Source organism: Belonocnema kinseyi, chromosome 1, assembly GCF_010883055.1.
Source record: "Belonocnema kinseyi isolate 2016_QV_RU_SX_M_011 chromosome 1, B_treatae_v1, whole genome shotgun sequence".
Taxonomy (NCBI): domain Eukaryota; kingdom Metazoa; phylum Arthropoda; class Insecta; order Hymenoptera; family Cynipidae; genus Belonocnema; species Belonocnema kinseyi.
This window is the reverse complement of record NC_046657.1, coordinates 80826829-80852212: the sequence shown is the minus strand read 5'-3', so window position 1 is coordinate 80852212 and position 25384 is coordinate 80826829. Positions and strand designations below refer to the sequence as shown.

General features: G+C 31.5%; 2 protein-coding genes across 3 annotated transcripts in view; one reads left to right on the top strand and one right to left on the bottom strand.

Moving 5' to 3' along the window:
• LOC117172744 (potassium voltage-gated channel subfamily H member 2) overlaps positions 1-25384 on the bottom strand; it is a 198320-nt gene continuing 172936 nt past the window's right edge. Inside the window, exons 13-24 of one of the 2 annotated variants that reach the window (XM_033360932.1) lie at positions 19791-19945; positions 19599-19719; positions 19401-19521; positions 18804-19113; positions 18336-18672; positions 18068-18255; positions 14578-14705; positions 14038-14133; positions 13676-13807; positions 7230-7560; positions 5338-5571; positions 1-1095 (exon numbers count right to left, since the gene is read on the bottom strand). In XM_033360932.1, coding sequence (XP_033216823.1) covers positions 771-1095; positions 5338-5571; positions 7230-7560; positions 13676-13807; positions 14038-14133; positions 14578-14705; positions 18068-18255; positions 18336-18672; positions 18804-19113; positions 19401-19521; positions 19599-19719; positions 19791-19945 — 2478 coding nt within the window. In that variant the 3' untranslated portion in view covers positions 1-770. The remainder of the gene's footprint in view (positions 1096-5337; positions 5572-7229; positions 7561-13675; positions 13808-14037; positions 14134-14577; positions 14706-18067; positions 18256-18335; positions 18673-18803; positions 19114-19400; positions 19522-19598; positions 19720-19790; positions 19946-25384) is intronic. The other variant, XM_033360942.1, reaches the window with a different exon arrangement.
• On the top strand, positions 5893-6999 carry LOC117172753. Its single transcript, XM_033360955.1, has 4 exons — positions 5893-6175; positions 6240-6402; positions 6470-6692; positions 6898-6999. The coding sequence occupies exons 1-4, from the start codon at positions 6048-6050 to the stop codon at positions 6963-6965; spliced, it is 582 nt and encodes a 193-aa protein (XP_033216846.1). The 5' UTR covers positions 5893-6047; the 3' UTR covers positions 6966-6999.

The window sequence follows — 25384 nt, the reverse complement described above, 5'->3', positions numbered from 1 at the left end:
ATTATTTATAAATATTTATATCGTCAGTTTTAACGCTCACTTTGTTCCCCTCTCTTCGCCCGATCGAAGTTCATGACAAAAATATAATAATAGACTTTAATTTTTTCTATATCTTTTTAGGAAAAGTCGTATTTAAAAAAGTTTATAAATTAAATGAAAAATTTATAATTTTGACTAGTTGAAAATTAAATCCAACTTTGTTAAACTTCTAGAAGTTGGGGTGGACCAAAATATGAAAATTATATCAATTACTCAGGAATCAAAAGTAATAGCTTCATTAATCTACCGATCTCAGTCACTTCCAAAATTCTGAAACACATTATCTATTTCACTGATTCCAAGTTTTCAAAATGAGTAGAGAAAGTTCCACAATCTGGATTTCGCGCCAGAATAACATTAGAAAGAGGTTATGTATAAGTTTGGCGCGAAATTCAAATTGCAAATATCCCTTTTCTCCGTATTTTGAAAAGTGTGACTAGTATGTTTCCCAAATAAATTGTATGTCAACAGAACTATCTTCAGAACTTTGGAAACGACTCTTTCCCTAACCTCGAATCGAAGCGAAAATCTCGGGGCGAAAATCCGATCTTCCGCGATTCCGCACGCGGCTTTTTAATTCAGGAAGCCCGCCAAGGCGCATTTCTAACCACAGCCAAATTTGTCCGTGCGACTACGGCGCTGATTCTACCCTGCTACCTACGTCGAGGCAGTATTTGTCTGTTAAGATTGTTTATGATAATCGATACCACATGTGAGTTTAGAGTTTCCCCTTAACTTCCATGATCCTGATCAAGTTCGTCCAAGGATTCCAGCCTGGCGATTGGAGCCTCATTGATGGTGAATTCCCAGGACATATCCTCACTTGTCTGTCTTGAGGGCTCCTGGCGTTGAGTTGATAGTAGTTGGGAACTTTCAGATGGCGCTCTGTCTGACCTTTGACTTGAGGACTGTTCGGTCGTGCTCCGGAGGCTAGAGGATTCTTTTCGCGAGTCTCCACTTCTGGGTCGTTGCAGAGTCCCCCGGTCGAGAATTGGAACTATGCAGCTCCAGGGGTCGTCACCTTCCGGTTCTGAACGTTTGTTGAATGAACTGTAACTGAAATTAAATTTAGAATAGATATATATTATTGTAGAGATCAAATTTTTAGCTTTAAATATTTATGACTGTTTCTAGCCACCCACTCTAATAGTACACCTGCGTCGATAATCCAAGAACTCTTTAAACCCAAAATGCCTGGACTCCAAACCCACTAAACCGAAATTCATGAATTTGAATCCTACAAAACTCAAACTTACGAATATAAAAAATCTATCCCAAACCGAAAGCTCACTAACTGGCAGAACCCAAACCCAACACCCCAATCCACAAAATGCAATCCCACAAAACCCAAACTCCACATCTCAATCCAATCAAACCCACATAACCCTAACCCCTATCCCATAAACACCAAACCTAGACCTATGAACTCACATATACCAAACAGATAAACCCTAACCTTTAATTCCACAAACCCACAAACCTCTATCCTGTTAACACCAAACCCTACACATGTAAATTCACCCATACTGCACCCTTAAATCTCAAACCCTAAACTGCTAAGCCCACAAATTCAAAGTCGAGAAATCCCCAAACCCTAAACCCACAACCTCCAAACCTTGAACCTACTAAGTCACAAACCCCAATACCTGAATCCGAAATCCTAATCCAACAAACTTACATATTGCAAACCAACGAACTCAACCCTACCGAAAAGAATCTTTGAGTATATACTAAAAATTCTTTAGGTCAAAGAAGCTCGGAGAAATTCTCCGCAGGCACTCAGGTAGATATTTTTAAGGGTCCAGGAAGCTCGCTTAAATGGTCTGAAGGCTTTAAAATATCCTTTCCGAAATTGAAATAAGAAGACGATCATAAATAAAAAGTAGAGAGGCTATCTCAATAGAGTAGCCGACACTCAAGGGTCCTTTGTTAAGCTTTCGGATGACTTCAGATATCTAACTTTTTTTTAATGCTTAAAATTGGAATGAATAGAACGTTTCTCGTAAATGGAATGAGATACGCCAAAAAAGACAACATTTTTGAATTCAACTAGAAAATTGTATATCAGTATATAAGTTATAATTATAAATAAGTATAATGAGAAAATTCATCAATTAAAAACAAGTGTTAATAATTTGAAGAGAAATTTAAAAAGGGAGAGCGGATTAGCCACGACCAACTACTGACAAACAAACGAATTGCAATTCCTTAACCTATCCACCTCATTCCCACAAACGCCAAACCCTAAACCACTAACAATAAGCTTCCAAAGCCCACATCCCCCAAACCACGATCCTACAAAGACACACATTCCTACAAACTGTATAATGCCAACCCACATGTTTTAGATTTAAGGATGTAGGATGGGTGAGTTCATATGTGTAGGGTTTGGCGTTTATTAGATAGAGGTTTAGGATTACGTGGGTTTATGGGTTTTGCCGTTTAGGGGTTTTCGGATATATGTATTTATGGGTTTATGGGTTTTAGGGGCTTATTGATTTTGGGGTTTATGGGTTCTGGGGTTTACAGGTTTTGGAGTTCAGGATTTGGTGTTTAGGGTTTGAGGTTCAGGGTATGGAGTTTGGGGTTTATGGGTTTGAGATATGTGAATTCATAGGTGTAGGTTTGGTGTTTATGGGATAGGGGTTTCGGTAGTATGACGGTTTAGGTGTTTATGGGTTTAGTATTCAGGATTTGGGGTTTGCAGGGTAGCATTTTGTGGATTGGGGTGTTGGGTTCGGGTTGTGTCAGTTAGTGGGCTTTTGGTTAAGGGTAGATTTAAATGTTTTTAAGTTTGAGTTTTGCAGGATTCAAATTCATGAATTTAGGTTTAGTGGGTTTGGAGTCCAGTCATTTTAGGTTTAAACGGTTCTTGGATTATGGACACAGGTGTACTGTTAGAGTGGGTAGTCCTTAATGATTACAAAAAATGTATTGAGATCCATTGATAGATGTGCGTTAGAGAGATTTTAATCCATTTTCCCCCATTGCGCGGCGGAGCATTTTTTTCGAGGTATAAATTAATGGATAAAAAATCAGTGAAAAATAAAATATAATTAATAAATACAAACATAAAGTTCGTGTTACCAAAGATTTCAAAGATTATTTAAAGATTCCAAATATATTGCAAAGGTTTCGTAAAGATTTCGAATAGATTTAAAAGATTTAACGAAGATCCCAATGATTTCTCAAAGATTTTACAATGATTTCTTAAAGATTTTACAAAGATTTTTGAAACATTACAAAGATTTGAATGTTTTCACAAACATCTCAGAAAGATTTCCGATAGATTTAAAAGATTTCAATAATTTTCTAAAGATGCCAATAATTTCACAAATATTATCAAATATTTCAAAAATATTTCAAATACTTCAAAAAGATTTCTAAAGATTTCAGAAAAAGATTAGAACAATTTTCTGAGGAGTAAAAAAATATGACAAATATTTCGCAAATCAATGAGAATGAAATAACAACTCTTTTTTTTTAATCTGTATTTTGGATTTAAAAATTCACCTGCTTTAGTAGAATCTTTATTCTTCTCGGATAAAAATTCAACTATTTAGTTGAAAATTTAACAATTTCGTTAAAAAGTCATTGGTAGAAATTTCTCCTGGTTTGTTAAAAATTTAATTATTTCGTAGAAAATGTACTTTTTGTTTAAATTTAATATTTTGGTATTGAAAAGAGAACTGAAATCTTTTCTGGATGAAAATTCAACTATTTGTTTGAAATTTTGTTTTAATGAAAAATGTATCCGCTTGAAGAGATTTTTCTTTTTCTTCTATAAAAATACAACTATTTGGTAGAGAATTCCATAATTTTGTTAAAATTCCATCCCTTTGTATTGAACAATTCGTATTTTTGGATTAAAAATTAAATTCTTTCGTAGAAAATTTACTTTTTGTTTAAATTTAATATTTTGGTGTTGAAAAGAGAACTGAAATCTTTTCTGGGTGAAAATTCGACTATTTCTTTAAAATTTTGTTTAATGAAAAATGTATCCGCTTTAAGAGGTTTTTCTTGTTTTTTTTTTTATATATACAAAAATGCAACTATTTAATAGAGAATTTCATAATTTTGTTAAAAATCCATCACTTTTTGTTGAACAATTCGTATTTTTGGGTTAAAAACTCAATGTTTTCATAAAAACTTATTTTGAGTTACACAATTTATATTTTGATTTTCAAAATCAAACTGAACTCTTTTTGAATGAAACTTCAACGATTTTGTTTAATTTGTTTAAAAAATAAATAAAAATTCATTTCTTTTTCGAATTTTTATCTTTTTTTGAATAAAAATGCAACCATTTCATAGAGAATTTAATAATTTTGTTGAAAAGTCATGCTTTTTGGTCAAAAATTCGTATTTTTGGAGTAACAATTAAATTTTTTTTGTAGGACCTTATTTCTTGTGTAAAAATTCATATTTTTATCGTGAAAAGAAAACTGCATTTTTTTAATAGAAAATTAAACTAGTTTTTTGGAAATTAAATTAAATTAATTAGTTCACTAAAAATTTAACGTCAATTTGTTTAAGATTGATCTTTTTTAGTCCAAAATGTTCCCTTATTGGTACAAAAATAACTTTCTTGGTTTAAAATTGCATTCTTCTTGGGTAAAAAGGCATCAGTTTTACAATTTGGTTTTAAAACTACTATTTTTTTTTGTATAAATTTTATATTTTTTGATTGAAATATATAAAATATGACATTTTTTGTTGGGAATTTATCTGTTTAGGTTGAAATTCAAGTATGTTGTTAAAAAGCCATCTTTTATGGTAGAACAGACTTTTTTTTCTTGAAAAGGAATTAATAAATTTTAATTTGTATCTGATATACTTTTTCATTCCGTTTATAAAATATTCTATGTTAAAAGTGTAACGAGATTAAAATGCTGGTATTTGAATAATATTGATCAAAGAAAATGAAAAATTAGTTTAAGAAAAAGCAGTAAATTTTGCAAATGAATTAGGAGGGGGGAGGGGTAGAAATATATTGTAACCATTTCTTATCAAGGAAGGGGGGGGGGGTCTCAGAGAGGGCCTGTAATCTGTTACCTAATTTAAATACGGCTCCTTATTTGATAGTGCGACCAAGTAGCAACAACTACCGAGATTTGGAGGTTATGTTTGAACATGACGCTACATTTTGACGCGAAATTCAAATTCAAAAACATCAATTTTGCGTTTAATTAGTTCAAAACATCTATTTCATATCTAATAAACTCCTTAAAGTCCATTTTGATACTATAATCTCCACACATAAATGTGTTAAATATTTTTTCCATGTTGATAACTCACCCGCTTCTAAATTCGCATCTACGAAAGGCAGCGGGTTGACTATGCCAGGTATGGGGTTGATGGGGTTGCAGGGCGTTTGTGGGTACAGCAAGGTCAACAGGTTGACTCTGTGACCTTGTGGGTGCCGTTCTACTATTTAAGGCCGTCTGCAAGGCCTGAGCCAAGGCCGAAGTGTCCGACGTCACCGTCAAACGTGACGTTCCTGAGGAAGATGTCGGTTCTCTTGTCGGTGGCCTACGAAAAATCCAAATTTTATTCAAGTATGATTATTATTCAGTCTTCGTGTCCAAGGGCGTGCTCAAGGCCGTGCTCAAGGCCAAGCTTAAATTTTCTAGCGAGATATTCGAGAAGCGAGTGGTTATTTACAAGTGGGAGTTGATTCGCTTCTATTTTTATCTACTTTTCTTTCTAAGCAGTGCTGCAGATCTATAGAGAAAATTTTTTTTGCATTGTTTAATTGATTTAATTTATCATGCGAAGTCACGATACAGCTGTTCTGAGAAAAATTGAAAATGATGGGAACCTTGTTCTTCGGAAAATTTGAATTTTCGTCGATTTTGAAAACAGAAGAAGGTTTATTATTTACATCAGTCCTCTGACATTCTGGCATTTGTATTTTTAGTGTTTACGAAAATTTAGGCACCTCGGGGTGAGAAATTATTAAAGTAACAAATGTGATTTTGCTTCAAGTATACGTTTTTCGACTAGTCATGCACTTTCAAGGCAAAAAGAGACCCCTTAGAAAATGGGGCAAAAAATCAGAGTTTAATTTCAGTGACATCGATGAAAACGATACCCAGGAAAATCCAGCTATAAATCAATTCGTTAATAATAATCGGTAAGTAGAAAATCTGAAGGACCTAATTTAATTTTCTATTTTCATGATATTCTTTTTTGTTTAGAAATGACAGAAAATCACAGAAACATTTTCAATCCACAAAGAAAGAAACTAAAGTTAAGGAATTTAAATCTCAGAATCCTGTCAGGAAATACAAATCGATAGAATCTCTAATTAAAAAATTGAAACCGAAGGAATCTAAAGTTTTAAGAGGAAAACGCTCTCAGGTTTCTAAAATTATAATGAAAAGTATTCCCAATGTTTAAACTTTTTCATTATTAATAAATATTTCAGTTTCGAATCTGTTCTCTGAGTGAAGAAGCCATTAAACGGAGAAGAACTGAGTTCTCTTCTCAGAGAAAAAGAAAAAATGCTGATCAGATAAGAAAACCTCCCCCAATTCCTTCAAATATTCTACAAATTTTCGATTTATTTCAACATGATTCTCTCCTGAAATTTGTCAACCAACATTATAAACCAAAGATTGAATTTTCCAAATTAAAATTCAAGCCCCAAGGTTTTTGAAACTCTAGTTCCTATCCATTCTTGAAATAAAGAGACTTTTCTCAGTTCAGTTGTTAATTTTCTGTCGAAAGATTTTTACGTGACTTTAAAATTTGCTTTGCTTTTCAAACATTTCAAAAATGCAGTTCAAAATGATAAATAATAAATTTCTCGCAAGATCCTGGCACTGTTTAGAACCAGGTCCCAAACATTTTTAGGAGTGTGTCACCTTCGCAGTTTGTCCAACCCTTCCAAAATAAAAGACGTCGAAATCAAATGCAACTGATCCAGGGATTTCGAAAGAAAGCTTTTCAAGAACAGAAGATACAGATTACTATTTCTGAACAATACCTCGTTTCCTCTCCAGTTATTTATTTTTTCCATTCTTTTTTAACTTTTTCTTTGATAAACTTAGATCACTTTATGAGAATAATCAGAACAATTAAACCAATTAAAATTGAAAGTGAAAAATTAATTAAAAATAAAAATTGAATTAGAAAGAGGGAATTGATGAGGGGATTTAAGCAGCCCAATTTTCAAAATTTCTCACCTAAAGAGACTATGGGAAGTACTGGGTTGCAATTTCCCATTTCCATTATTACTCGTGGAGGGTGGGAGAGTTTGGGGTTGTGGTTCACTAACAGATCTTTGAACGAGGGCTGGAGCTCGCCCATTGATTCTCACAGTTCCTGCAGGCGCGGTTCCTGGCATTTCGATGCTAGAACTCTCCCTCGAGGAATTTATAGTTTGTTGTAGTAAAGCCAGAATTAATCTGATTTCCCCTGTCATCGAATGTTCGAGGGAGGTTACCTGTCTTGTCAATTGATCTATTCTGGCATTTACTTCGTCTAGGGGCCTTCCTGGCCCACTCTGGAAGTCTCCTGGAAGGAAAATTACATTTTCAAGTTAGACTTGAAAACTAGTTGCTAAATTGTCCACAAAAAAAAAAGTTTAGTAGATCCAGATTCTTCGGTTTTGGAAGGTTTGCTTGCGGCTTCATGGAGAGATGGATGCACTTCTAATTCGCTCCGTGCGTCCATTTTTTATCATATGATTGAATATAACATAAAAAAATGAATAATTTTTCTTTTAATGGAAATAATTTCCGGACAATAGTTTTTTAATTAACAAGATGTTAGGAAAAGCGGTGTTAGTTTTCTGAGTGATATAATATTTTTATAAAATTATATAGTAAATAGGATGTAAAATGACATACTTCAGACCCAAAGAAAGGACAGAGAACATAGTCGTTAAAAGTTCCAATTCAATTCTAGGTTAAGTGTTAATAGTTTCAATCTCTCCCTTTCTCATTGCTCTATAAAAAATTATTTAAAATTAAAATTGAATATGAAATACCATTTAGTCAAATTTAAATGTAACAAAAAAGTGAGGTTAAGAAATGAGAATTGATGTATATTTACCAATTAAGTTACAATCATGTTAAATAAATATTAGATGAAGATTTTATTTTGTGTGAGTTGTTAGTATCCATTAAACAATTGTTAAAATTCGTACGAATCAGTAATAAATTTTATAAAAAACATTTTGTGAGTAGGAAAGAAAACTTTCGTCTAGATCCATTTTTCACATACATTTCGAAAAAAAAGAGAAAGAAAAACATTGACGACGACGAATATAGCGATTCCGTATCACCAATTTCTATAATAATAATTTAAAGAAAATAATAAATGAATAATATTTAAAAAAATAATATAATAAATAAATCATTTCTGTAACTAAAAATGAATAAAGAATTACAAATGATTAACAAATATTAAACCAAATTTTCTGTTGGTGTTTAGTATTTTGTTTTAGTATTACTTTTAGTATTTAAACTAAGTATAACGAACTTTTCCTTTTTTATCAATTTTTAACAATTTGTATCTTAAACGAAATGAAACAATTATCCAAATTCTTTCACTGATGCGAAAAAGTTCATTAATTAGAAGAAAAAGGTTAACAATGTAAAAAATAGACAATTATTTCTTGATCATGGTTGCAGTCATAATTTAGTACCAAAAAATATTACCAAATAAAATTTATTATTCTATTTAACGCCCAATAATCAAGTTAATGTGTATAATTCCTGATAATAAAACCAAGAATCGAAGGAAGAAATTTGGACAACCACCATAAAATTCTCCTATTGTAATTTGAAAAAAAGATCTTTTTTCCTGAAAAATGAAAAAAATTGACAAATATAAAAGAAAAGAAAAGAAAAAGGCAACTAACCAAATGTCCTTTATTTTTTTTTCTATTTCTTTCATCTCATTTTATTTTCATTATTATCAAATCAAAATAAAAAAACATTTATAAATAATATCACTAAATTTTCGGCCGTATTAAATTTAATAATAAATTAATAATTACATATGCAGAAAAAAGTAATATTACAGTTTTTTTTTGTTAAATATGATTTCTTTAAAGAATATCTTTAAAGGAATCATATTGAAAAAAATGCAAGACTTATTAAATGATAGAACATATGAAAAACTAAATGAGAGCCCTGAGAAAGAATTGAAAAAGACACTTTTAAATTGGTAAATTCATTGTGAATTATTGGTTATCTGGGTAATAATATTTTACGTAAAGATAGTTTGGTTCATGACACTAATATACCTAGAATTTATGGTTTACCTGAAGTTAACAAAACCTGATTGTCCACCTCCTGTTATTTTATTGATAAATTCTCCGACATACTAAATGTCTAATATATTTCATAATATTCCTAAAAAATCTCTAATATAAACAGAAACTTAACTTAAAAATTCTTCTGGATTTAACAATATAAAAATAAAAAACTATTACGCATAAACATAAATAGTTATATATTGCTGTAAATATTGCAAGATAAATAGAGAATTTAATTGAATTAAATATTTAAATAAGATTATAAAAAATAACTTAATTAAGCTGGTGAAATTACAAATTTTATGAATTCTGTTTATATTATTTTTCATTTAATTAGTTACAATTCTAAATTTTAATTCATTTTATAATTTTAAAAATCCAGAATCATAGTATATATTGAAATATAATTAATAAGATCTAAAATTACATTTAAACAATTAGTACCATTTTTATTATTAACAAAATTGTTGCTGTTAGTCTTTTAAATTCGTTAGGTTCATAGTGTAAAATTAATTTTTTCAATCAATTAGATGCTCAGTTTCAACCTGGTGTTTAGATATAACTTTATGATTCTTGGGGTTTTTGTCTAAAATTAACATGATGTTATTTTATTCTAGTGGTAAGTAATCTAACAGTTTGACCAAGATAACACTTGTCACAATTCAAACATTGAATTTTGTTTACTACACCAGTAAATTCAGAAATATCGATTCTTTTCCTAATTTTATAAATTTGACAAGTTTTGAATCAATTCTGTAAGTTGTTGTGATATTGAAATCATTCAAAAATTTTTTGATCTCTAAAGATAGTTGACCATTCAAAGGAATAGAAACTGAAGATTTAAATATAAAATTTCTAACATTGTTAATATTGGTTTGTTTAGGCAGAGAATCTTTAATTGTCTTGATTTTGTTATTAACATGTGTTTGAAACAATTCTATAGTATAATTAATGAAAAACAGAATTTTTAAAAATAAACTTAATATGTTTGATTTATGAAATGATTTATATGATAATTTAAGAGCTGTATCAAAAAGATTTTTATAACTATATAAATTTTATGTTAAATTAAAAATGAAAATAGCTACCAGAATACGTATCTTTACGATATCAGTCTGTAATGATATTACCGAAATCAGTTTGAATAAATTCATCATTTAAAAAAGGAATAGAATTATTCATTTCAATCTCATGTGTAAATTTAAGTTTAGGATGATAAGAATTGAATTGATTTATAAAATGACGTAGTTTATCTTTTGGTAAAATAATAAGTGTCATCAATATACCTGAAGTATGCCTGCATACAAAAATCCACATTTTTTATAATATTGGGTTCTAAATATTAAATAATTAAATCGGCTAAGATTGGTGAAATGACCTAACCCATGTTTGTTCCATGTATTTCTTTATAAAAATTATTATTAAATTTAAGTACTGTCTATTTCAGTAGAAGTTTTGTTGCTTCTTTAAATTTTTCCAGAGGTAAATCTGTGTAATTTTTTATGTTGATCCACCTATTAAAAATACTAGCGGTTACTAAATTAATTGGAATATCAGTAAATAAAGATGATATATCTAGAGAAGCCATAATTCTATTAGTACCAAAATATCTTTACGTAAAATATTATTACAAAGATAAACATTAATTCGCCATGAATCTAACAATTTAAATGATTATTGTTTCAATTCATGCTCAGGTTTCTTATTTAGTTTTCCATATGTCATTGTTCATTTAATAAGTCTTGAATTTGTTCAAATATGACTCGTTGTTCATAATAACTGTAATATTACTTTTATCTGCATTAGTAATTAATAATTGTTTATTAAATATAATAAATAATTATGTTTTTTAAATATTTTGTTATAAAACTGTATCAACATGAGTAGTTTTATTATTCTCTAACAATTGATGCGATGTGTTAACCATTCTATGTCTTAACAAATCACGATCATTTGTAAGATCTGGATTTATTTCCTAACCTTAAAGTATTATTAATTTCGTCAGGAACCATAACTTGTACTGAAATATGTAATCTAAGGATCTTTAAAGTCTGACTTAATTATATCTTTACGCCTGTTTATGTTTAATTTTGTTTATCATTTATATTTCTTCATGTGCTATCCAATTTATTTTCTAAAATTTTAGTATATATGTTCTTTGGTAACGTGTTACGTAAACTTATTTTAAAATGATTAAAATTTTATTTTAATAAGTCTCAGTGGATTTTAAGATTTTTGATTTCATCATTAAATAATCGACGTTCTAAAAAATCTATCATCATATTAACATAATTTTCTGCACAGTGACTGAAAAACTGTAAATTCCTCACATTTTTAGTAGCATTAGTAATATTTTTGGTAATCACTTATGACTGCGACAATTAACAAGAAATAATTCTCTATGTTTACATTGTTCATCTTTTTTGGTTTAAACTAATGAACGTTTTTACATCGGTGAAAGAATTTAGGTAATATTTTTTTATTTCGTTGAGATACATACAGTTTTAAATATTGATAAAGAAGAAAAAGTTAGTTATAACTAGTTTGAATACTGAACGTAATATTAAAACTAATTAATAAATATAAAAAGAATTTTTTTTAATGTTAGTTAATAATTGAGGAGTTCTGGACAAGAAGGCGACAGGCGCTCGAGTGCGAGTAAAAGCACTGTCTAGACTGTGACGTCAGGTATCAAAAGTGAAATTAGACATTTGAAAAAAACAAAAATATAGTTATATAGCTCTTGAAAAATGAACCTGAGTTTCTATTTACAGTTTTTCTCTCGGGCTGCAAATTTTCCAGTAAATAAATAAAAAATGACTTTTTTTAATTGAAAAAAACCATGTTTTTTACATTCAACTCGCCGTAAGTAATTCGTTTATCAACTAATTAACAAATTTCTTTTTGAGTTTTATTCGTGATACTCTGGCGAAAGCTACAGTGTCCAAAAAGGGTCGAGAGTTAATTTCTAATGTTTTTTTTTTAATCCGAATGAAAAGCCACGTTTGTAGACATTCACATTAAAAAGTGAGCGAGGAAAGTTTGAGCTACGACAAACTTCAAGTGAACGAATTTTCCGCCAATGTATTGGCCAACTTTTTGGAAAATCTCATTTCGATTTGATTTTTAGTTCCATAATTACAGCGAGTTTACTACGAGCTCGCGACGCGACACCACAGGATTTTTCAGGGAACGCCGCCGGAACGCTGACTAGTGCGAACGAATGGACAAAACAAAGGATGGGCAAAGAGGATGTTTCAGGCTTCAGACGGCGTCCCCTGAAAAATCATGTGGTGTCGCGTCGCGAGCTCGTAATAAACTCGCTGTAATTATGGAACTAAAAATCAAATCGAATTGAGATTTTACAAAAAGTTGGCCAATACATTGGCGGAAAATTCATTCGTTTGAAGTTTGTCGTAGCTGAAACTTCCTCGCTCATTTTTTTAATGTGAAAGACTAAAAACGTGGTTTTTTATTCGGATTAAACAAGAAAACATTAAAAGTTAACTTTTGACCCTTTTTGGACACTGTAGCCTCCGCTAGAGTGTCACGAATAAAACTCAAAAAGAAATTTGTTAATTAGTTGATAAACGAATTACTTACGGCGAGTTGAATGTGAAAAAAATGGTTTTTTTAATTTAAAAAAAGTCAGTTTTTATTTATTTACTGGAAAATTTGCAGCTCGAGAGAAAAACTGTAAATGGAGACTCAGGTTAATTTTTCAAGAGCTATATAACTATATTTTTGGTTTTTTCAAATTTCGAATTTCACTTTTAATATCTGACATCACAGCCTGGACAATACTTTTACTCGTTCTCGAGCGCCTGTCACCTTCTTGTCCTGAACTCCTCAATTTCCAATTGGTATTTCATATTTAATTTTACTTTTACATAATTTTTCATAGAGCAATGAGAAAACGAGGGATTGAAACCACTAACACTGAACCTAGAATTGAATTGGAATTTTTAAAGACTCTTTCCTAATGAGGAAAACTTTATAGTTTTCGAAACGTTGACAACAAAATTGGAATAAAGGATCTTCAACTAATTTGATTCCCTTTTATCGGACAATATTTTTAAAACTAAAAGAAATTGAAAATGACGAATCAGAAGAGAGTATTTAAACGCACCTATTTTTCTTGGACGCGTTCCTAAATTTTAATTTGCAATCGCTTCTAAATTGAAAACTATTGCTTGTGACGAACTTTAGCAGCGGAATAAGTTGTTCACTTTTTATTTGCTGTATCTCTCATTTGAAAGAAAGTTCCAAGGTTTCAGTGAGGCATACCCGATTAATACATGGAGCGACACAGGAGTGCATCTTTCACTACAAATAGCCGCAAGCAATTGAAAATTTTCAACTCACCATTAGGTTGAGGTGGGGAGGGAGTAGTATAATGACTAGTGATGGTGGATGCTGGATGAGTGTTATTATGACTTAAAGAGCTTTCTCCAGCCGCAGAGCTTCTCCTCGCTGGCCTTGTTAATGGCGTCGTTACTACAAAAAGCAAAAGTATAAATAATTTCTAAATGTAACATCTACCATCAAACATCCAACATCAAAAAATGAGTTTCCCCTTTAAGGTCTTATCTTAACGATCAGCAGCTAATAGTGGAAGTGCAGACGAATCTAATTGTTTGGTTTCGGAATCTTGGAATCTTGGTGCTTCCAAAATCGCATGCGAAAAAATTCTAAAGGCTTTCTAGGCAAAGTCCCACGCTACTTACTTTGCTTGGCCAGGTAGTCGTGACTCGTCAGGGGCTGCAGATGGATCTTGTGCTGTCGAAGATCCGGAATGCTGCGCTTGAGATGGGTTAGCATGCCTGAACAACCAGGTTTCAGATGTTAACAAACAGGGTTCAAACTCAAACGCAAACGCAAAGCGCTCATTTTCTAATGAGCGCAATGAGATTGAGGAACAAGGAACTGAAATTCTCTAAAGCTACGAGTAACGAGTCAAAAGTCTAAATATTCTACTATGGAGGGATGAAATGATACCTTCCGAAAATCCTCGTGAAGATTGGATAATTATAAACTAATTAAAGCTACTATTAATCTACGTTGAGGATTTTTCGAAGGCTTTCGATAACCTCATGATTGAAACACTAAAAGTTCCATTAATCGATAAAGTCGTGCATAGAACAGCATTCCTCAGACAGTATTATAAAAAAGAAGAGAAAAGTCGCCAAAAGGAATTGTAATCCAAGGACTCTCCTCTGGTTCCTCATCCTCAGAAGGCCTTTAGAGTAACGTCCCTAGGGTCTTACCGGTTATGGAATTGAAGGTTGAACTCCTTTGTTTCGGTTCGTCGAATTCTAGGTTGAGAGGTGTCACGTCTTGGCCAGCCTTATTGGTGTTAAACTCCAGAATCCCGTGGCCACTGCTACCCTTTTCGCTACAAAAAAGTATAAAAATCAGAATGTATTTTTCGTGCAGAATACGAATCTGGGTTCAAAAACTTCCTATCACGTCACGTTTTTGAGAAAATAGGGGTTGCAGCCCCTATAAACGGCGTGCTTTAGCCATTTTTGAAAGATTGTAGAGCTGAACCATGATTTGCTACAAACTTCGCTGATATCAGAAATTAAAGGCTGAAACAGGCCCTTTAAAATGAGCCCTATGTTAAATTAATCGCATGCGCCCTTAGAGCGTAGGGTGTGTTTTTGTCTAGGGATCGAGGAAGAAAATGAAAACAGAAAGGATATTAACAGACTTACACCCACGCATAGGCATAAGAAAATGTGCAGTGCTTTTAAAGGATTAAAGGGTCACTGATTACGAATATGCACTTAGCTTTTAAAAATTCAAAATGGCGGATCCAATATGGCGGACCATTTTTCCAAAATTTGATCGTATTCTCTTTAAACTTGTTATTTGGAGATTGTAAGGGTCGCTCATTACGAATATGCAGTTACATTTTCAAAATTGAAAATGGTGGATCCAATATGGTGGACCATTTTTTTAAAATTCAAACGGATTTATTGAATTTTGTTACACCCTTAAACAAAAACACAACCCGCGCTCTAAGAGCGCATGCAATTAATTTGGCGTACGGCTCAATTGACAGGGCTTGTTCCAGCCTTTAATTTCTGAAATTAGTGAAGTTTGTGGCAAATCATGGTTCAGGCAGCCAAATTCCGAATTAAACGCAACTTCATTCCATTAGCATTTTAATTATAGTAGATAATAAAAATTCCTCGCGGACTAATTTCAAATTTATTTCAAATTGTTCCGGATTCCGTGCATTTGGCTAGACATATTCTAGATCAAACTGGACTTCCGGATTCCATGTATTTAGCTTGATAAATTCGGGATTAAACCGGACTTAATTCCATTAGCTCTTTAATTATAACACATAATAAATTTTCCTCTCGGACTGATTTCAAATTGATTCGGAATTTTTCTGGAATTGATATTTTAGCCGGGCAAATTTCGTATTAATCCGGACTTCTTTTTGTTCCCTGGCAGACCGAAGGAACCGAAAGGAGCCTCTACAAAGTACCTGTAAAGACCCGATTGAGTGTCCATTCGATTCCTTTTAAAAAAAAACTTTAAAAAACAGCAAAATCAACTTTTAAATGGTTGAAATTCGGATTCTACGTTAAAATTTGCATTAGAAACTCACGGAGTAATCGCAAAACTTTTTTTTGCAGCGCTAAAAATTGTTAAAAATTTCATTAACTTCTGCTGAAAGTGACTTCAAGCGTATCCATAATAGCTCAAATAGTATGTTGCGCGCGAAGTTTAAAAATAAAATTCTCTCTCACTTGCATCGCAGCGTTATTGTCTGCGGTTTCCACTGCGCGGCGCGGCGCTAGCATCGAAACAAAATTCTTAAAGTTACCGAAGGGACGTTTATTAACTGCTACTAAAAGAAGATGCACCTGAAGGCACCTTCCGCCCATGTAAATGACAGGTGTTTTATTTTTTAAAGTTTTGAATGCTGCAAGAAAAAGTATTGCGATTACTCCGTTAGTTTCTCATGCAAATTTTAACGTAGAATTCGAATTTCAACCATTTAAAAGTTGATTTTATTATTTTTTTGAATTTTTTAAAAAGGAACTGAATGAGGACCCAATGGTGCCTTTGCGTGTACTTTGTAGAGGCACCATTCGGTTCCTGCGGTCCACCCGGGTTAGTACTTTAATTCTAGCGGATAAAAAATCCTTCCGGAACTGATTTCCAATTATTCGGACTTGTTCCGGATTTCGTGTATTTAGCTTCACAAATTCCGGATTAAACAGGACTTCATTCCATTATCACTTTAATTGTAGTAGATAATAAATTTTCCTTACGAACTAATTTCAGATCAATTCGAACTTGTACCGGATTCCGTGCAGAGGCGCACAAACCATGCATGAAAAGTAGCGGTTGCTACCCCAACTGGGGGGAGGGCGGGTACCCAAGAGGTTGGGTGGGTTGGTTGTGAGTTTGAGTGAGATGGACTGGAAAATGTAGATTTTACTAAAAATAATACTAAACAATTCACGATTTTAAGTAAAAATGAAGAAAAAGCGTTTTTTCTAATAAGAAAATAGCCCGTTGCTACCCCGGTAGTGGAGGCAGTGTGCACCCCTGATTCCGTGTATTTAGCGACTTCTTTCCATTAGCACTTTACATTCTAGCGGATAATAATTTTTCGTCTCAAACTAATTTCATATTGATTCAGACTTGTTCCGGATTCAATGTTTTAGCCGGAAAGATTTCGGGTTTAACCGGACTTCATTCCCTTAGCACTTTAATTTTAGTATATAATAAATTTTCCTTCCGAACTAATTTTAAACTGATTCGGACTTGTTCCGGATTACGTTTCTCTAGCCAGACAAATTCCGGATCAAACTGCACTTATTTCCATTAGCACTGTAATTCTAGCAGATAATAAATTTTCCTCGCGGACTAATTTTAGATTAATTTGGACTTATTCTAAATTCCGTGTTTTTAGCCTGACAACTTCCGGATTAAATCGAGCTTCTTCCTATGAGCACTTAAATTCTAGTAGATAATACATTTCTCTCTCGAACTCATGCCAGATTGATTAGGACTTGAGCCGGATTCCGTGTATTTAGCGATTTCTTTCCATTAGCACTTTAAATTCTAGCGGATAATAATTTTTCGTCTCTAACTAATTTCAGATTGATTCAGACTTGTTCCGAATTCTATGTTTTCAGCCGGACAAATTTCTGATTAATCCGGACTTCATTCCATTTGCACTTTAATTATAGTTGATAATAAATCTTCCTACCGGACTGATTTCAGATTGATTCGGACTTGTTCCAGATTCCGTAATTTGTCCGGGCTTATTTTGGTTCAAATCGGACTCTTTCTGGTGTGTGAGTTCTCATCCGGACAAATTTTATATGAGACCGAACTATTTTCCATCTATACTTTAATAAAAATTATTTCAGGTTTGAATGCCGGAGAAATTTCGGACCTAACCGGACTCTGACAGGAGTCAATATATTCTGTCCAGATGAATTTCTGACTTAACCAGATACATTTTTCATTATTTTCATAAAATTTTCTGTTTGATCCGAATATGTTCCAGAGAAAATTTGTTAATCGGAGTGAGATCGGATAAGCTTTGATGAATTGCGAAATCCAAAAATTATCCAAAATTTTTAGCGGGGATAATGATAATGATTCTAATGTTCAGAATGATGAGAATGATGATGATGATGATGATAATGATAAAGCTGATAATGATCATAAGAATGATTGTGCGGAAGATGATGAGTAGAAAATATAGTAAAGACTTACAACTCTTCTTGTTCGTCGTTTAGTGAATCTTGACGACATGTAGGAATGAGATTTGTACCAGGAGGACCACCTGGTCCTCGGCGATATCTGGGTGGACGGAAGGCGAATCTCCTCGCATCGAACTCGATATCAGTTGGAGTGCTGACTGGAAATCTAGCTGATATCGGATCGACTCCCGCTTGTTCATCCTAGAAAAATTGAAATTGGAAATCAGACTTCAAAACGATAAGCCACCCGAATGGTTGAATTAACAATAGATGAGACTAACGTCTCTCATGTTGAAAGTGATCTCCAAGTTCCGGCTAAAGTAACTAGAAAATTCAGGATAGAGAGCTAAGACGTCAAGAAGATCGTCCCTGTGGATTTTGTGAAGATCACAATAAGTGAGGGCCCTCACATTACAGGACGACTTTCCCACAGTCGGATAGATGCAAGGATTTTCGCCGAAGATGTCATCCTTGCTGAGGATCGCCATTACAATATCGTCCTTAAGGATTTCTATACTTCCCCTTGATATAAAATAGAGTGACGTCAAGACATCGCCCCTGTGAACCAAAGTGTCGCCTGGAGGTGCGTGAGTGGTTTTAAATTTGAGGGATAAAGCTCTGTAAAGAAAAAACAAACATTTATTTATCATGTGATGCTAAAATAGCCAGAAGGTATCCTTAAAATCTCTACTTTGTGCTCGTCTGGGCTAGGTAACTTGGATAAAGATTTAAAAAATATGTTTTTTAACCTTAAACAGCCGGGACTCGCGCCTTCGAACGCTTTGCAATTATTCAGAAGATTTCTGTTCAAATGAAGGCAGATGTCAGCCTGAAGGCACTCTGGGAACCCCTTCAAGACACTATTCATGTCTATTCCATTAGTATAAGTCCAGGCGTGCTGGAAATATTCTTCCAGTCTTTGTCGAAGTGGGTTTGGAATTTGATGAAACCGGATGAACTCTCTCACTCTTAGCATTTGAGTATGATATCTGGCAGTTCCACTATAAAGTCTCTGAATTATCGCCGAGACGTTTCCAAAAATACTGGCGTACATTAGGGCTATCAAAAAAATTTTCAATATAATATTTCGTTATTTAATATTTACGTTGCACAGCGCCTGAATAACTGAACAATTATTTCCTTTACAGCCATAATTTTCGGGGTATAATCTTCTCAAACTATGAGCGATTGAACATTGAGCCACGCCCACTTTTTGGGAAAACTACTGCTCGGAGACAATCGTCGTCAGAGAATAAGTTGATCAGTTTTTCATTGCCCAACAACTGATATTAAAATATAATGGAAATAAGTAAAAACAAATTTTAAAAATTAAGCATATTACATACATCCTATCAACATGACAATGATAGTGAAGATTTTTTCAGCGTCAGTGTTAGGCGCCACATTTCCAAATCCTACGGATGTTAAACTGCTGAAGGTGAAGTATAAGGCTGTGATATATCGACTCTGTCATAAACAAATATAAATTAAATATTTGGCCAAAAACAGTTTCAAATTACCATTTTTTAAATAGTTAAACTTGCCTTTATACTGGGACCACCAGTATTATTGTGATTATAAAATTGATGAGTATCGTTTGCTAAAATGTCTAGCCAACCCACTTTGCTTTTTAAGGAAGGTCTTTCGGCGTTTCCAATTGCATACCTGAAGTAGAACAAAACCTTAATTAGAATAACTGACCAATTTTAGATTGAACAAAGGGTTTTTTTCCTCACCAGATACAAGCCATCCAATGAGCGATGAGGGCAAAGGTAGCCATCAGCAAAAGCAGAACAGCTGCCCCATATTCGCTATATCTGTCGATTTTTCTTGCCACCCTAACCAATCTTAAAAGCCGAGCAGTCTTCAGCAGTCCAATCAGAGTTGTTGTCTGTAAAAAATCCATTTTTTCTATTTTCGAAGAGCTTTTATTTTTCCTTCAATATTTGCGATTCAAAAGTTCAAAAATGTCTTGCAGAATTTAAAAGAAACTAGAGTATTAAAGTTCTTCTTTGGCGACTTAAAAAAGTGCCAAAATTCTTTGAAATTATTTCGAACGAATGGATCGCAATACTAAAATTCTTCTACAGGAGAGGAGCTTAATCAGAATGTTCATGAATGAATTAATGAACTTACAAAATTACTGATATTAATTCAGAGAGTCCCAAAATTGACAATTAAGTTGGAAAACATTTTTGTTATTAATTTGTCAATTAGTGGTGTTCCATTTTGAGATAGGAGATAAATATTCGAGAATCATTAGTAATTTTATACATAGAGGAGTGTTCACATATTACGTATACATTATTTTCGACCTTTTCACCCCCTACCCTTGTAAAAGATCGTAACATTTATCCCGCCGCGTAAACACCGTTACATAACAATTTTTTATTACGTTTACAAAATAATATAAATAATAATATAACATAAACATTTCAAATAAATATTTATTTTTTAATAGTTTTTCAACACTTTAATTCGAGTTGAAATTAAATTCTGAAAATTGAAAACGAAAAAATAAGTGTTGTCAATTGGTTTTTAAATTTATATAAATATAATTTTTATAAGATTCTCAAGAAAATTAAAAAACGATATTGGAATATTTCAGATCTATCGGAACAGGTTCTAGAATATTTTAATGGAATTTTTATATTTTATAGGATTTTACCAAGTATTTGGAAACGATAGAGTCTTTTTAAAAGATGTTTAGGACTTTAAAAGTTTGGAGGAAGTCAAGAAATATTTTTATAAATTTGATTGAAAAATTGTCTTACAATCTTTTAATTTTTCCCAAGCATTTTAAGAAAATTTTTATATTCTCTTCAAACCTTTCGAAATTCTTTTAAAGCTCCCAAAGTTTATTTTTGAAATCTTCAATTCTACAAAATATTTCTGGAATTTATTCGATTCTCTTAAAGTTCATTTTTCAAAATAAAAAAGCGTTTAAAATTTGCACAAGAATATTAAGAAAATTGTTTTTTTTTTATCGTGACATGATCTTCTGAACCTTCTAATGTTAAATAAAATTTCCAGAATTTTTTTAATTCTGCAAAATTTTAAAAATTGCCTTTAAAATTTTTCAGATTCTTCTTTGACAGTTTTTGAGGTATTTTTAAATGTTTTTAAATGTATTCTTTTTAAATTAATCTTTCGAAATAAAAAATAATTTTAATTTTTCCTAGAAGCCTAAATTTTTGTTTGAATTTCGTGAAACCTTACAAAATCTTTAAAAGATTAAATTATTTTTCAATCATTTCAAAAATTATAATTATCTCTTTTAAACTTACTTAAATTTGGAAGTACAGTGTTTAAACCAACAGAAAATTTAAAAAATTGTGCAACAAAATTGCACAAGAAGGCTTAAAAAAAATTGTGTTCCTTCATTTTTCTAAAATTATGTAATATGGCAAAATTGTTAAGTTTTTCTTTAAAATCTTTTATACACTTTAAAATTTCTATCTAAAATTCTCTTATAAACTTTTTTCCATGCTCTTGACACCCTGCAAAATTCATTTAACGTAAAAAATTTGAAATCCTGAATTTTTTTTAAATTGTCTCAAAATCTTTCAAATTCTTTTTCCACATATTTTTAAATCTTCAGAACTTGAAATATTCTTGTAAAATAAAACATAAACCATTACAAATTTCCGATCATTCTTTTTAAAAATTCGATCTCCTCAAATTTTTTATAATTATTTAAACATTTCTAACCTTTTCAAAAATTTTCAAAATAAATTTTCGCCCATAATTTAATTGTTCTTATCTCTTTAAACATGTAAGAAAGTTTACAAATTATAGTTTAGTGGGGAATTGTTAAGAATGGTATTATTTGCTATTATTTCAAAATGCTTGAACGTTTAAATTTTCTCTTCTATCAATAATGTTTAGAAACATTTAAAAATACATTTTATTATGATATTACAATTATTTATTTTTTAAAATTTATATCCAATTTTGATGATGCAGAAAGCTTATAAAAAAGAATGTTATGTAATCGGATCAACATACCCCCCCCCTCCCCTCAAACAAATAACAGCCCGTAACGAAACACGAACCCGCTGCCCCTCTTTTTAATGTTACGCAATATATGCAAGCTCCCTTTGCATGGGAAATAAAACCAAATTTTTTTATTTAAATATTGAAAAGACAATTTTTTAGTTATTCGTAAGATTTAAAGAAAATTCAAAGAGAAAAAGTCCCTATATTTGTATTCCTATGGTATTTCTCGAATATTTATGAAGAAGAGTGTCACCAGATTTTCGGAGAGAAAAGGAACAGAGAAAAAATATACATTTGAAAATAAAAAATGGTGATCCACTTAAAAGTTGATCAAGTACGTGTCTGACCAACAACACTTACAAAGTTATAAGCTTTTTAAACTCGTTATAAGTTGGTCTTTAACTTTGCCTCCAGCATTCAGATAAGTTGACAACTTATTAAGAATGTTGGATTTAATTTTATCTCGTCGAGAAAGTCTTAAATTTCTTCGACCTCCCTTAACTATTTGTCTGAAATTTACCCTGGAAACAAGATAGAAGAATCTAGATTTAAATCTTGCGCTAGAATGTCTTTTATTTTGAGGGTTATGCTTAAATGTGGCTCTTTTATTTGGTCGCGATATTCAAAAACTTTTTCCTAGCTTCTAGGAAAATTACGAATTTATTAAAAAACTTAGGCTGATTTTTTTGTTAACAAATTATAATTTTCTGTTTTTCGAATTTTTGGGATTTCCTCTGAAATCGGTGACACTCAAAAATGCAGGAAGAGGCTGGAATACTATTCTAATTCAAAAACATGAAACTTTGTAGATTCGATTGCTATCATGCTGATGACTAAAATATTCCAAATAATCAATTGCCTAAATTACTACTTGTTTAATTAAGTAGTTTTAACAAGTATTATTGTATTAGGTATAACGAAGACGAAGCACTGAAGCGATAGAGCGAGAGAGAGAGAAAGAGAGAGCAATTAACAAATATTGGAAAAAAAGAGAAAGATGCAGAAAAATGAAATTTATGAGCTAAACAGATAATGATATGAAGATAGATAAAAAATATAGAGATAACAGATAAACAGAGATGTAGTAAAAGAGAGAGAGAGAGAAGATGTAGAATAGAGCAGACATAAAAAAGTCGATCGATCCGTCGATCGATCGGTGGGTTTTTAGTGGATATTAAAAATCTGCACAGCTTTACAAAATAAACTTAAGGAAACTTAACTAAGACAGGCCTCAACTTAACGGAGGTTCAACGAAATCAAATTACTCAAGAGAAAATCTTCAAAAGCTTACATACTGGTCAAAAGACGCGGCATACCTTATTTTTCTACTATCTTTTTAATGCTTGTGGATCCTTGGTGTACAGTATACGGAATTAGGATTTGTGCTCCTTTACACACGTTTCAGTATTTTTTTTTTTATTTATCATGAAAAAATATAATGTTTTAAACATTTTTTAAAGTAGGAGGATGGACCCTTACTCTTTAAAAACAAAACCCAGACTTTTGCAAATTGAATTTCGCGTCAGAATTTTCGTTTGAAGGTTATGTTCAAACATGACTTTACGAAATTGGCGCGAAATTAAAAATGCGAGATTGCATTATTAGGTTTAAAAGAAATGAACTATATTTTTTGTCATAAATTATATGTTAATCTTATTTCTTTGGATTCTGCTTATAATTGTATAAAGAATTTCCCTCAAAATATTTAAATTACACAATTAATTTATTCATGTTTTTTAAAGCCCCGTCATAAAACGCATTGAAATTTTTTTACTTTATTTCTTCATTTCGATACAAAATTTTAAAGATTCTGTTTAAAAATTAGCCGTTGAGTATATATTTGAATGTCATATTTATTTAGAATTTTTTGGGATTTCTAGAAAATGAATCATTCTTAGAATATTTGTGCATTTTCTCACCAAAAAATCCCAATTTCTATAGAAATTTCAAAGCAATTTTCTTCTGAAACATTTAATAATTATTTCAGGACAATTCCATGTAAGAGATTTAAGGGATATTCCCTAAATATTTTCGGCATAATGAAAGTAATGAAAATTCCAAACAAAAAAACTATAAGACTATTCAAATACTATTTTGCGAATTTTTGAAGACTATTCCAAGTGACAGAATTACGGTAACAGTTTGACTATTCCAGGACAATTCGAGATAAAAATTGCATGAGTATTCCCTAATTATTTTAGGAATAAGAATGACAAATATTAGTGACTACTCTGGAATATCTGAAAAATTTAATCTAATATAGTTTAAAGGAATATTTTACAAGTACTTCAGACCAATTTCGGGAGAGAGATTGAATGACAATTTCATACGAAAAACTGAACCAATATTCCAAAATTATTTAATGAATATCCCTGCAATGTTTTAAGATAATTTTACGTTAAAGATTTTCGATAAAATTCTATAAAATCTCGAGTACAATACGGCTAGAGAATTACAGGTATTTCCCAGACTATTCCCGAAAAACTAATTCAATTTTAAAGTGAAAAATTACAGGGTTTATTCCCTGACAAACTAATAGAAATGCTAATGGGAATCCCCAGTAAAAAATTACAGTTATATTCCAACAGTATTTAGGGACAATTCCTGGAATATTTTTGGACTATTTTCTCATTTTCTATGGCAATTTTATGAGTAGGTATATTGAATACAAATGCCTCTTTTCAATTAAAATTAAAATTATTTATAGGTCGCAAATTTTCTTCATTAATTACCCTAAGCCGAAACCTAAGGATATTATTTAGTTAACTAATTATGAATTTAATGTTAAAACCGTCTTTTTTTATACTCTTAAACGGTGAACATCGACAATCTTCACAATGAAAGTTCTTGAAATCAATATTTACCTACAGGTCGCATCTTTCAACAAACAAATGTTAACTTTTTTGTAGTTTAGTTTTGTCAGGTATTACATCCAACAGGAAATTCAATCAAAATTATACGCAGTACTTTTTCATACAATAACTCCCCATCCTACAGTTTTTTTTGTTTTTTAATTAAACAAACCTTTTTTATACATACAAATTAATTTCACTTATTGGAAAAAGTGTTCCATACATTTTTTCTTCGAATCAAGGTGACGACTTAACCAGAAACCCCCCAGGAAATGAAAGAAAATTTAATTAAGTAACTGGAAATTTAATTGTGATCGCAGTAAAATTCAAGTTTTCAATCTTTCAATTTTTCTAATTTATGATTTCTACTTTATCTACAGTCATAAATTTTTCAGATTATCTTAATTTACTCTACTTAAATTATAATTTATTATTCAATTTTTATTTATTTCATATTTATTTAGAAATTAAACTAGTTA

Bases quoted from the DNA above. Each gene is read 5' to 3' on its own strand.
- LOC117172753 (XM_033360955.1), top strand. From the start codon at position 6,048: ATGCACTTTCAAGGCAAAAAGAGACCCCTTAGAAAATGGGGCAAAAAA. The intron at 6,403-6,469 runs GTTTCTAAAATT...TAAATATTTCAG, and splicing joins TAAGAGGAAAACGCTCTCAG to TTTCGAATCTGTTCTCTGAG. The intron at 6,693-6,897 runs GTTTTTGAAACT...AAACATTTTTAG, and splicing joins ATTAAAATTCAAGCCCCAAG to GAGTGTGTCACCTTCGCAGT.